The sequence below is a fragment of the Mustelus asterias genome, chromosome 2 (assembly GCF_964213995.1).
Source record: "Mustelus asterias chromosome 2, sMusAst1.hap1.1, whole genome shotgun sequence".
In the NCBI taxonomy this organism is placed as follows: domain Eukaryota; kingdom Metazoa; phylum Chordata; class Chondrichthyes; order Carcharhiniformes; family Triakidae; genus Mustelus; species Mustelus asterias.
This window is the reverse complement of record NC_135802.1, coordinates 145,886,392-145,899,871: the sequence shown is the minus strand read 5'-3', so window position 1 is coordinate 145,899,871 and position 13,480 is coordinate 145,886,392. Positions and strand designations below refer to the sequence as shown.

The 13,480-nt window shown below is 40.6% G+C and overlaps 1 protein-coding gene across 17 annotated transcripts in view; it reads right to left on the bottom strand.

Moving 5' to 3' along the window:
- exoc3 (exocyst complex component 3) overlaps positions 1-13,480 on the bottom strand; it is a 33,528-nt gene that overhangs the window by 8,309 nt on the left and 11,739 nt on the right. For all 17 annotated transcript variants that reach the window (XM_078197785.1, XM_078197811.1, XM_078197740.1 and 14 more), the window contains 5 exons: positions 12,347-12,566; positions 5,438-6,119; positions 3,549-3,666; positions 2,895-3,020; positions 67-167 (listed from right to left, as the gene is read on the bottom strand). In XM_078197785.1, coding sequence (XP_078053911.1) covers positions 67-167; positions 2,895-3,020; positions 3,549-3,666; positions 5,438-6,119; positions 12,347-12,566 — 1,247 coding nt within the window. The remainder of the gene's footprint in view (positions 1-66; positions 168-2,894; positions 3,021-3,548; positions 3,667-5,437; positions 6,120-12,346; positions 12,567-13,480) is intronic.

The window sequence follows — 13,480 nt, the reverse complement described above, 5'->3', positions numbered from 1 at the left end:
AGTTCAGTCGATATTACGTGGTCTCTGAACAGCAGGAGTGCAAGAATGGTGGAGAAATGTACTCACCTGCTCAAGAAAGAGTTCATTTGCTGAAGGCACAACGTCAACACCTTAAGTTTCAGATCATCACTGATCTGAGCGGCTACCTGCAGATTCTGTTCAAACATCTGAAACGGCCCATGTTAAACAATGAAGCGTGACATTCTGTGTACAGCAATCACACTTAATACACCCGAAGCACACACATGTCTGTCAGCAGGAGGGCTTGCATGTATCTATCCAGTTATACTTTCCTGTTCTCTACCATAAATTTTAAAACAGTTCTGCTTTAGCACAAGCAAATTAGACACACTGTACCACTTGCTTATGTGTGTACATGATAAAAAAGGCCTGAAATTCCAAGAGGCTACCATAAAGTTGTTTATTCCTTTTCACTGGGTTTACAGTAGGAGTTCGAGCAAACCCACAAAGGAATTCCATGGCTATTGTACAGGATATTCATGAATAGCACAAACAACAGCTAAACAACAAAGGCAACAGTAACAATAGCCTCAAACTGGTTCTGCAAAAGTACTGCAGTGTTTTAGTACAAGAGTGCAAGCTTTGGGTCAGTCTGGGAATCAAAGAAGAGTAACCTCACTCTGGGAGGAAATGTTACCAGCTAAGTTAGCAGCAGCATGGTCTGAAAATGGTGTTTCCTTGAGGGTCAAACTCATAGCCTGTCAAAGGTCCCATTAACATTGAGTCCAGGATACAGGCAAATTCTCTGTCAGTGAAACAATCGACAAGCTCAGAGTGGGGCAGACCACAAGCAGGGCAGATTTGAATAAAAGCAAATTATTGCGGATGTTGGAATCTGAAACCAAAAGAGAAAATGCTGGAAAATCTCAGTAGGTCTGGCAGCATCTGTAAGGAGAGAAAAGAGCTGATGTTTCGAGTCCAGATGATCCTTTGTCAAAGAAGCAGATCTGACTTTGATTAAAAAAAGGTCACATTTTGTAGAGCCATATTTCTATCAAAGCTGCTCAATACTTGCAACAGAAAGTATTCCTCCAATTTTTCTTCCTCTTTAACAGAGGTGACGCAGAGACATCTTGCCAGGTTTGAATGCTTTGGTAACACATAGGAACACCTACTTTATTAAAAATCTCTATTGTATTGAAATCCTTGTTTATTATGGTAAATGTGCCCAACCTACAAAACTTGACCCAAAATTTTGCTTGAACATTTTAAACAAGGGGTTTTAACAGTGAAGAAATACTGGACCCGTTAGAATTTTGTAGCAAACTAGTTCATCCGTTTAGGTGTGAAACATAAGGAGCCAATATTAAATGCAGTCTTCATCTGAATTTCAGTTAAAATGCGAGGTGTAATTAGATCAAAGAACCCAGATATAACTCGCTCCCCACTTTGAAGATGTATTCTATCCTTATTTTTATGTAATGTCCCAACTTTTTCCTTTAGAAATTCCTCTGCCCATATGTATAATGACCACTGCCCATATAAACTTGTCATGATGTGGAGAAGCCGGCGTTGGACTGGGGTAAACACAGTAAGAGTTTTAACAACACCAGGTTAAAGTCCAACAGGTTTATTTGGTAGCAAATGCCATTAGCTTTCGGAGCGCTGCTCCTTCGTCAGATGGAGTGGAAATCTGCTCTCAAATAGGGCACAGAGACACAAAATCAAGTTACAGAATACTGATTAGAATGCGAATCTCTACAGCCAACCAGGTCTTAAAGATACAGACAATATGAGTGGAGGGAGCACTAAGCACAGGTTAAAGAGATGTGTATTGTCTCCAGACAGGACAGCCAGTGAGATTCTGCAAGTCCAGGAGGCAAGCTGTGGGGGTTACTGATAGTGTGACATAAACCCAACATCCCGGTTTAGGCCGTCCTCATGTGTGCGGAACTTGGCTATCAGTTTCTGCTCCCTCCGCTCACATTGTCTGTATCTTTAAGACCTGGTTGGCTGTAGAGCTTCGCATTCTGATCAGTATTCTGTAACTTGATTTTGTGTCTCTGTGCCCTGTTTGAGAGCAGATTTCCACTCCATCTGACGAAGGAGCAGCGCTCCGAAAGCTAATGGCATTTGCTACCAAATAAACCTGTTGGACTTTAACCTGGTGTTGTTAAAACTCTTACTGCATATAAACTTGTCACAGCGTAACATCACCCTCCACCACTGTGGTGTTGTAGTGCATCCGCTGACTGAGCTAGGTTTACAGCTTGCATAGGCAGTTTCCATGATACACGTAGACATGAATTTCAAGGGGAAAACCCAATAGAAAATGGATGAACATGCAAGATTTAAAAAATCTTAGAATCCCTACAGTGCAGAAGGAAGCCATTTGGCCCATCGAGCCTGCACCTACCACAACTCACCTACTCCCCATCCCCGTAACCTCACCTTCTAATTCCCTGACACTAAGGGGCAATTTAGCATGGCCAGTTAACCTAACCTGCACACCTTTGGACCATGGGAGGAAACCAGAACACCCGGAGGAAACACACGCAGACACGGGGAGAACATGCAAACTCCACACAGTCAGCCGAGGCCGGAATTGAACCCGGGTCCCTGGTGCTGTGAAGCAGCAGTGCTAACTACTGTGCCACCATGCCACCTCAAATCTATCATAGATTGCACACAAGAAAAGCAGAGTTCCTGTGAGTATAAATTTAACATCTCTGGGGACAATTTAGTTTTGTCATCTTCGTTTTGATACCCATGGGAACGAGTGGGCTGTGGAGGCACAATTTAAAACAAAAACAATGCTGTACCGGAAGCGAAAACTCATCTTGCTTATCACTGGTAGCAGTTTAACCACGTTAGGGCGTCCAAATAATAAAATACATAGAGTACTTGCAAGAGGTATAATTGAATGAGAATACCTGAAATACAATAGCTGGAAGCGTGGTCTGATAGTATCCATCTTGATCTGCTTCTGGCTCTTGCTCCTTTTTCCAATCCTTCTTGTCTGTTTCAAGTGCTTTCCGTAGCCAGCCAATAATGTTAGACTGTAAAGAATAAAGTAACCAGCATTCAGGTTGAAAATTCTTGTCGTATTTTCGATTAGAACAGCTGACGCACTAATAATGGAATCAAAACTCAAGAGTTAGCCCAAAGGATAACCTAAAGAGCAAGATCTTTATAAAAACTGACCATTAACTTCTTTCAAAGTTTCAGAAATAAAAGTGGGAATTTTAAATGAAGAGGTATATTTGGGATTACAACAAATTTGAAGTTCTACAGGACCAATTTGTAACTAAAATAAAAGCCACCGGTTAAAGATATAAAGCAAAGAGCAACAAACTCTTATCAAATGCCTTATGAAAATCCAAAACATTACATCCACTACTTCCCTCTTACTTATCCTGATAGCTAGGCCGTCAGACAAAAAACTCAAATGGATTTGCCAAAAATTATTTCCCTTTCATCAAGAAAAATTGTGGAAAATCTGCCATAAATCTTTAGCTTTATCAGAAAGGGTGCATATGCTGGTTTTAGAACAATTATACTCCCCTACTTATAAGCTTCTAACTCACTGTAAGGGTTGTCATGTATTTGGTGAGAAGCGCATCGGCCATATTACTCGACAGTAAGGGTTCCAGGGTCTTCACATCCACCTCTGGAGCTAGGTCTGGGTGTCCCATCATATCCACACTATACAGTAAAGACAGAATTTAAATTCAATTAGAAGCAAAATTCAACAGCACAAACACAGCAAAATTTAAGCTGAACAGCCAGTAAAAGACAAAATCTGGAAGCTTTATAGTACAACTGAATAAAGTTCTGGTTAAACAGCATTGGAAATATGTCATTAAATTCTGAACACCACACCTCAGGGTGGATACTGACCTTGGAGGGGTCACAGCACAGATCTGTCAGAAAGATACCAATGCTAATAGGGTTAAATTAAGATGGCAGGTTTCACAGACTAGGGATGTATTGTCTCAAGTACACATGATTGTGGTTGATCTAACTGAGGTGTTTAAGACAACTAAAGGACTTGATTAGGTCAACAGAAACTCTACCACATGGAAGGACAAGGGAGCTGACGCGTGGTACCACCACCAGCTGCAAGCTCCTCTCCAAGCCACACGCTATCCTGACTTGGAATGTCATTTTTCCTTCACTGTTACTGGCTCAAAATCCTGGAACTATCTTCCTAACAGCACCATAGGTGTACCTACACCACATGCACTGCAGTGGTTCAAGACGGCGGCTGACCAACACGTTCTCAAGGGCAATTAGGGATGGGGCAACAAGTGCTCGCCTAGACAGCAACGCTCATATCATATGAAAGAATTTTTAAAAATCCTTTGATAGAAAATCCAGAACAAAGGGCACAACCTTAAAATGAGAGCTAGGCTCATGTCAGGAAGTACTACTTCACACTATGGGTCGTGGGAACCATTCACTTAAAAAGCTGTTGGGGCTAGATAAACTGAAACATCAAGACTGAGATTAATATATTTTTTGTTAAGTAAAGGTATAAAGAGTTATTGAACCAAATTAGAGAAATGAAATTGTACAGGTGATCTAACTGAATTGCAGAACAGGCTCAAAGGGCTGAATGACCTCCTCCACTTCCTACATTCCCACGTTGTGTCTGACTTTGTATCTCTCTTTATCATTTTTAGTAACGCCTTCTGCAAGTTTTCGTCACTGGAACGAGACAATGGTAACTGGAAATCAGCTCCATTTAACAGCAATCACTAGGATTTCCAAAATTATGATTAAAGTTTTTATACCTCCATCAGGAGTCCAAAATACCTCATGACGCACTCACTGTATCTGTGGAGAAGTGAGCCTCCTTGGTGTCAACTGGAAGTTTTGACTCCCAAAACCCTGGGGCGCTGAATCCTGCTCTGCCTTGCTAGCTTTTCATGCCTCCACTCCTACCTACCTCATATCCCACTTCTGCAACTATGTCGAACTCATCTGTGTCTCACAGAAGCCTTTAATGTCTTTGTTTTCTCTCATACTGCCTCCTATTGCCTCAAGCTAATGTCATTTCCCCATTCAGCCATCTCGTTTTTACTGAAACATTTTAAAATTCCCATGTGCATGTTTTTCCCTCTTCCTTTCCTCTGCTTTTCCTTTTAAATATTTGCAAAATCCTTCAGTTTACGCAGCCATTCTTGTTCACGGATGCTGCTGAAATATTTTCCAGCATTGTGTTTTTGTGTCAAAGAAACACCTCAGCTAACAACCGCAATCAACCTATAATGGCAATGTTTTTTTAATATATTACATATTTTTGGTTGGACAGGGACTTGCCTCTAATTTCCCTTTTTTTTGCACTAACCATGAAACGTCTGCATCTCCTAAATTTGGGATGGTGTGTCAGAATGGGAACTCACCATGCCAGGAAAAATCATGAGAGAAGCTGCCTTCTTATACCCCACATGATATCACATTAATCTCTTACCTGAGGTATGTATTTAGAACCCAAGTCAGAAGTGAAACAATTTCATTGGCCTCCAAGTCCTCCGAGGCAAGTTCCTCGACACGTGCTACTAGTCCCTCGTGATACAAATTCTGAAGTTTATTGAAGATGTCGTAATGAGGAGGAAAGCACTGCACCATCAGGTTCTTCATGACCAGCAAGTCCTCAAGAACATACTTGCGTGTAAGCTCTAGATGACGCACAAGCCACATTTTGTCTAGCTCCCGTGTATCAGACTGACTGGCCTCAATCCGATTGGCAACAGTCTGTTCTAGCACCTCAAACAACCTGTCTTTCCACCGTTTTGGTCTGCCGGGAGGAATGAACCCTGTCTGCTTCTGACGGTCCAGCATCCGCTTATCGATTTTTTCTTCTCTCTCAATGATTCGAATCGCTGAAACGAGCTGGGTCGGATCACTGCGGACTGATACTGAAGACCTTTGCACCAACATCCAGATCTGCTTGCCCATTTGCTCCGAGAGGTTCTGCACCTCAGTGAAGTAGGCCTGGATGAGTTTCATATCATGTGTGTTCTTGCTATCCATACGATACTGCTCATACATAAGGTCATCGCGGGAACACTCCAGATCCATCAGTTTTCGATGGGCTGAAAGCAGTTCTCCACGTTCAATCAGGTCACAGGCCTCTTGCACAATCTCTGGAACTGAAAATCAGACAATAAAGAACATTAGCTGGTGCATGGTCACTGCGCCGACAGCAATATTGCTGCACAATAATAAAAATATTGAAAATTATTTTCACCATGTTATGATCTAGCAGGTGGTAATTGCCATGCTAACCAAATCCCAAAAGTAAATTGGCAAGCTATCACAATGATTTTCAATTTGTACATCACTACCAGAAAATGTGTGTGCTGAAGTCAGGCATCACAAACTCGAAGAAAACTTTAGGAGATTTTAAATAGTAAATTTAAACATTTACTAATAAAAGAAAGGTAACTTAAAACACAAGATTACATTTACACAATTAAAATTAGTCTTACAATTTTAATTGTGTAAAATATATTTCCCCAACAGATTCCGATTTGGTTAGACTCAAAAATAAACACCTCTTTAGGCAACCGTCCCTGCAGAAACTTAGTCTATAAAACAGACTCCAGTAATATTATCACAAGGTACAATTCACTAAAGGGAAGATATGTCACAGGGCTTCTTTTTCTCTCTCTCTTCACTGTGGAAATTCACGACTTTAAACAAAATCCTTCTTTCTGGAATAAAGCGACACTCCTCTGGCGTGGCTGCAGGCTGCTTACTTCACCTCTTCACAGTTCAGTCTCAGCATAGCACTCTCTTCAGGTTCTTACACGGCCATATCTAACATAGCTTCCAACTTCTCTAAATATATTTTTTCCTCTTTCCCAATCGTCCTTATCCTTCTTTGAAACTTATCTTTCCCAGAATATAAAAACCTTTTATGTTTTCCTTATGCCACTACTTTCAGCTAAAATAAATTTAATAACTTTGCCTTATTTATTATAACAAGATGTAAACGCCTTACTTCCCTTTAAAATTCAACAGGTAAAAACCCATACCTCAACTTATCTCCTCATGCAAATTTCAACCCATGTTGCGTTTACCCATAGAACATCCAACTTGACCCAATTCACATCAAGTGCAGGCTTTTTGCACCCAGCCCAGTTGATGGTTTCAATGCCATAGACACGCAGCCCCAGCTTAATTAAATTAGTCACACATACACAGACAATCCCCAGAATCCTGCTTTACAGAGAAATAATTTTTTAAAATGTTCTTCACAACTGAGGATTATCATATCAAACAATGTTTTACAAATCTTTTACGAAGGCAAGAGATGTTAGGGTAAACTATTTTTATACAAAGAATTACGGTAGAGACCACTGCATCTTTTAAAGAAAATTGATTTTTTAAAACCAAAGACATGATGGTCCAGCCTCCTCCTGTGCTGTAGGTTTGCATGCTGGCAAGTGAGAAAAACAAGTTCAAATAACACAAACTGAGACATCACATTATGTCTATTCCCAATGGTGTGAAACCTTCCTGTTTACAACCAAACTACACATTCTTTCGTGGGTGTTGTTTTTCTCAATGTTTGTGTCAGTATGTGATGGAAGGGGATGAAAACAACTGCTCAGATATAGGGAAAATGTATTCATAATGCTTTAAAATTCTTCTCCCACAGTTATATTTTTGGTGTGCTAAATGCAAGAGATGTGCCCAATTCCAAGCTTCCTATGGTCAATTCCTTTTGAAAGTAGTTGAATTTATAATCACACGCATAAATGTTTCAAAGATGAACACAGTTTAGTTTTGAACATGCTGCAATGTCACAAAATTTAAAACGACCAAAATCAACTGTAAGCAACACTGGTTATAGGTGATTGTCATGGAATGGTAAGATGAGCTTCTGCTCATATTTCCCCAATCTACTCAGCTGTAACCCACGTAATAGCGGGCAGATGCTCAGAAGTAAGAGAGAAAGGCCTCAGTGGGTTGTTCTTGCAATTCCCCTGTGTGCCAGATCAACAGTAACAATTAATTAAGAAGCTTGGGAGTAAGTGGCATGCTCATTGTCGCTATACAGTTGGTAAACTGCCTGAGAAGGTCATTTTGAAAATATTAGGAGCGATCTCTCCTATCACTAATAACTAACTCCTGACATTGAACATATCTCATTGATTTTTGTTTCTCCCCTGTTAATCGGTGATGCACTTTAAGATGTGGAACGGACCAATGCACACACTAAAAAATGAAACTTCATAGTTGGCACAGAGTTAACACAGTGCTTGCGGAGACATACGCCGAAACCCTACCACCTCACCCGCCCCGATTCCGGGGAGAGCAAGGTTCCCAGAAGGGAAATCTCCATTGGCCTCAGGTGGGATTTTACGATTTCGCCCGAGCGAGGCTGTAAAATCCTGCCCAAAGTTGAGGGTCCTTTACTGTGATTTATGGCTCTACCACTGTGCTAAACTGGAAAGATTCAGAACAGATCTAGCTGTTCAAAACCAAGTATCAGTGAGGCACTGTGGCCATCAGATGATTTGTATTCAACCACAATCTATAACCTAATGTGTCCCTGCCATTACAATCAAACCAGGAAGTTCAACAAAGAGTAAGAAGCATACCAGGAGCTGCACAAGGCATACCTAAAAATAAGGTGACAACCTAGTAGAACACAGGACTATATGTATATTAAACAGTAGAAGCGTCATGCGTTAGAGCTAAAGGATCCCACAACTGACAGATCAGATCAAAGCTCTCCATTCCAACCACATCCAGTCGTCAACAGTGGTGGACAATTAAACAACTAAGTAGAGACAGAGGCTCAACAAATAATTCCATCCTCAGCGATAGCAGAGCTGAGCACATCCATGCAAGAGACAAGGCTGAAGCATTTGCAACTATCTTCAGCCAGAAGTGCCAAATGGATGATTCATCTCAGCCTCCTCCTGAGTTCCCCAACATCACAGATACCAGGCTGCGGCCAATTTGATCCACTCGTAATATCAAGTAATGGCTGGGGACACTCAATACAGCAAAGCTATGGGCCCTGACAACATTCCACAGTAATACTGAAGATTTGCGCATCTAATCTAGCTGTGCCCATACCCAGTTAATCCAGTACAGCTACAAAACTGGCATCTACCCAACAATGTAGAAAATTTCCCAGGACCTTGGCTTGAACATAGACAAAACAACTGAACTATAGAGCCGAGGTGAGTGTTATCATCCTTGACACTAAGGCAGCATTTAACCGTCATGATGGACCTCTAGCAAAATCGGTGGAAAAATCTTCACTGGCTGGAGTCAAACCTAGCACAAAAGTAGGTGGTTTAGTTTGTTAGAAGCCAATCATCTCAGTTCCAGAACATTGCTGCAGGAATTCCTCGGGGTAGTGTCCTAGGCCTAAACATCTTCAGCTGCCTAAACTAGGACTTTCCCTCCATCCTAGGTCAGAATTGGGCATGTTGACTGATGATCACACAATGTGAAGTACCATTTTAAACTCCTCAGCTACTAAATCAATCTGTGCCTGCATGAGGCAACACCTGGACCTTGGGTTGACAAGTGATACTAACATTCGTGCCACACAGGTGCCAGGCAATGACTATCTCAAACTAGCGAGAACATAAGCCTATCTATCAACATCCTGGGAGTTACCACTGATCAGAAACTGAACTGAACCAGACTTGCAAATACTACAAGAGCAGGTCAGGTGCTAGGAAATCTGTGGTGAGTGACTCACTTCTTGCCTTCTCAAATCCTGTCCCACTTAGAGGTACAAAGTCAGATGTCTGATGGAATACTCTCCACTGGACTGTTCCGAGTGTCGTTCCAACAACATTTGAATTTGACACCACCCAGAACAAAGCAGTCCACTTGATCAGCATCTCATCCACTACTTTAAACATTTGATACCAATCCCCAACTGTCCATTAATGCTCAGCGGCAACAGTGTGAACCATATACAAGATGCACTGCAGTAAGTCACCATAGCTCTTCAGACAGCACCTTCCAGCCTCACAACATCTATCACCTAGAAGGACAAGGACAACAGATTCATGGGAATACCACCGCCTGAAATTATCTGTCCAAATCACCCTGACTTGCAAATATATCGCTGCTCCTTCACTATCACTGGGTCAAAATCCTGGAACATCTTCGCTTAAAGCACAGGGGTGCATCTATGCCACATGGACCGCGGCAGTTCAAGCAGCAGTTGACCACCATTTTCTCAAGGGAAATTAGGTAAGAAGATAATTGCTGGCCTTGTCAGACATGCTCACATCCCATAAACGATTTAAAAACAAATTGTGGTTGGATTGGTATTTTCGTGGCTGGGTTACATTTTATTTTGTGGAAACTAGATCAATATGGCTACACTTTTTTTTATATCGCAAAAGAAGTATCCAAATCCCAGAAACAGTCACTTTAACTATCCTATTCTAAATTTAAAAATAGCAGACAAACGAATTACATTGATAAATCATTGTTTAGGGTGAAGTATTGTATTCAATTCTGGGCTCTCCACTTTAAGATGTCAAGGTCTTGGAGTAGTATATAATAACACCAGGTATAAGGGACTAGTTATGTGGAGAGAAAAGGGAAGCTCAGGTTATACTCCTTATAGCAGTGAAGGTAAGGGAAATTTAATATACTTGTTCAGAATTATGACAGGTTTTGACAGTGAAAACAAGGCGAAATGTTTCCACTGGCGCAAGAGGCTATCACAGTAAGAAGTTTAACAACACCAGGTTAAAGTCCAACAGGTTTATTTGGTAGCAAAAGCCACACAAGCTTTCGGAGCTCTAAGCCCCTTCTTCAGGTGAGTGGGAATTCTGTTCACAAACAAGAGCATATAAAGACACAGACTCAGTTTGTTCTGTTATGCTCTGTTTGTGAACAGAATTCCCACTCACCTGAAGAAGGGGCTTAGAGCTCCGAAAGCTTGTGTGGCTTTTGCTACCAAATAAACCTGTTGGACTTTAACCTGGTGTTGTTAAACTTCTTACTGTGTTTACCCCAGTCCAACGCCGGCATCTCCACAGCAAGGGGCTATCAACAGACGATACAGATTTAAGATAGTTGACAAAAAAAACCCCATAGCAAGTGAGAAGAGATATGTTTTAGTGAATTATGATGATATGGAATGGAATGCAATGCTTGAAAGGATGGTGAGTGCAGATTCAATATTAATTTTGAAAAGGGAGTTGGATATATATTTGACAAGGACAATGTTCCAAGGCCAATCGAAATAATTGGCTAAAGAGCTGACACAGGTATGGTGAACTATGATGTAGCATTGCATACAAAACAAGAGACAAATTTAGAGGATTTTATTCTTCTTGAAAGTAGATAACACTTTGAATGGCATGGTCTAATGTTCAAATAATGATAAAGGCTAATGGACTTCAGTATTTGTTAATATTTCAAGATAGTTAAATATAATTTTAAAAGATCTTTGAAATAACAGTGCAATATATTGTGGGATGTATTTTCTATAGAGGGAATGCAGCGAAGGTTTACCAGGCTGATTCCTGGGATGGCAGGTCTGTCACACGAGGAGAGACTAAGTCAGTTAGGATTGTGTTCACTGGAGTTTAGAAGAGTGAGAAGGGATCTCATAGAAGTTTATAAAATTCTAACAAGATTAGACAGGGTAGATTCAAAAAGAATGTTCCCAACGGTGAGGGAGTCCAGAACTAGGGGTCATACTTTGAGGATAAGAGGAAAATCTTTTCGAACTGAGGTGAGGAAAAATGTCTTCTCCCAGAGAGTGGTGAATCTATGGAATTCACTACAGCAGAAAGTAGCTGAGGCCAAAACATTGTGATTTCAAGAAGATATTAGAGATAGCTCTTGGGGCTAAAGGGATCAAGGGATATGGGGGGGGGGGGGGGGAAGGTGGGATCAGGATATTGATTTTGATAATCATCCAAGATCAAAATGAATAGCAGAGCAGGCTGGAAGGGCCAAATGGCCTACTCCTGCTTCTATTTTCTTTTCTATGATATTGTTATTGCACCGTTTTTTCAAGAATGCTAACTGACTTCCGAAGAGTGATTAATTTTTAGTGTCAGTGTGTCTTCCTCAAGTTAACGTAGACACTGCAGCTGAAGATTCCTTTCATAATCTTGAAGGACAAGTCATTATTTCTCAAAGAATGAATAGTCTTTGTTTATTGGTAGCCATCACAACAATATAAAAAACGATTTTGTGCTTTGTCATTACTAGTCAATCCTCTGCAATGTTACACACAGGAATTCAACAGCACGTGCAGCCTTCATACAAACCAGGGTTAGATTGAAGGGACAAATTGACCAGGATATTCTTACTTCAGTTTAAATTCACACTTAAGGATTTATCAAAAATGCAAAAAACTGAAAATTACCTGAAAAAATATTTTTGAGGTTCTCTACAGCAGCTGCCAGCTGACTGTGCTGGACCACAGCATCTTTCACATCCTTCAGGTTCTCTATAGTATTAATGCTCTGTCTCCAATCCTTACTGACATCTGCCAAGGAATGCTGAATGTCTTTAACATCATTCAAGGCATTGTGAAGCTGGCTAAGCCCTGTCCGCACTCCATCCAACTGGGACTGGATGGCTGCCTAAAAGACAATTCAAAAGTAATCTCTGTAAGAATGGGAGAAATGCACTGATAAGGCAAGTACATGTGTTGGCCTACAATTTTCAAAATGAATTAGATGATGTCTCTTTCTCAGTGTATGTTTGTATTTGCTTGCATCCGGTTTGAAGGTTAAAAATGAGGACAGTTTTTTTTTTCTGTGGCAACTGCCTCAGTTCATATGGAGCGTAAACATTAACACGGACAGGTTCGGCTGAATAGCCTGCATCCATGTTGTAACATCTAAGTACCATTTGTGAACATTCAGGTTTTGAGTCACCATTAAGTACCAATGATCTAGGAGGTGCACAAATATGAGACTCGTCAAAATGGAAATTAACCTGGTGCACTTAAAATTTGTCTTATTGTGAATTAAAGAAAATTAAAGCAGCTTGTGCTGGTAGGAATTATAAGTAGCATCAAAAATTATGTTTTTCACAAACCAATTAATTATTGCAATAGTTGGTTAGAGATGGGCTCCAATGGAAATTAGTAAAAGCAGGTACTGGAAACGTTGAATCCTTCAGTATAACAATTTAATTAAATTGCTCTTAATGGTCACTTTGAACATCACATTTTTCATTTAAAATATAAAAGGAGCTTGGTGCTATAAGGAGGGTGAGCTTATTTTAGGAAATAGAATTAGTTTTAGTAAAAGATGTTAAAAAAACGACTGAAACCTAGCAAACCCAACCTTTTATAATACCAAATTTTGAGAAGTTTCAAGAAACATCAATATTGAAAGTCTTGCACTTGCCCTTAGTTCTGCTGATACAGTCATAGAGTCAGAGTCATTATGGCACAGGAGGCCATTCCACCCATTAAGTCCATGTCTGCTGTCTGTAGAGCAATCTAGTCAATTACCCCACTCTATCCCATAGACCTGCAAGTTTCTTT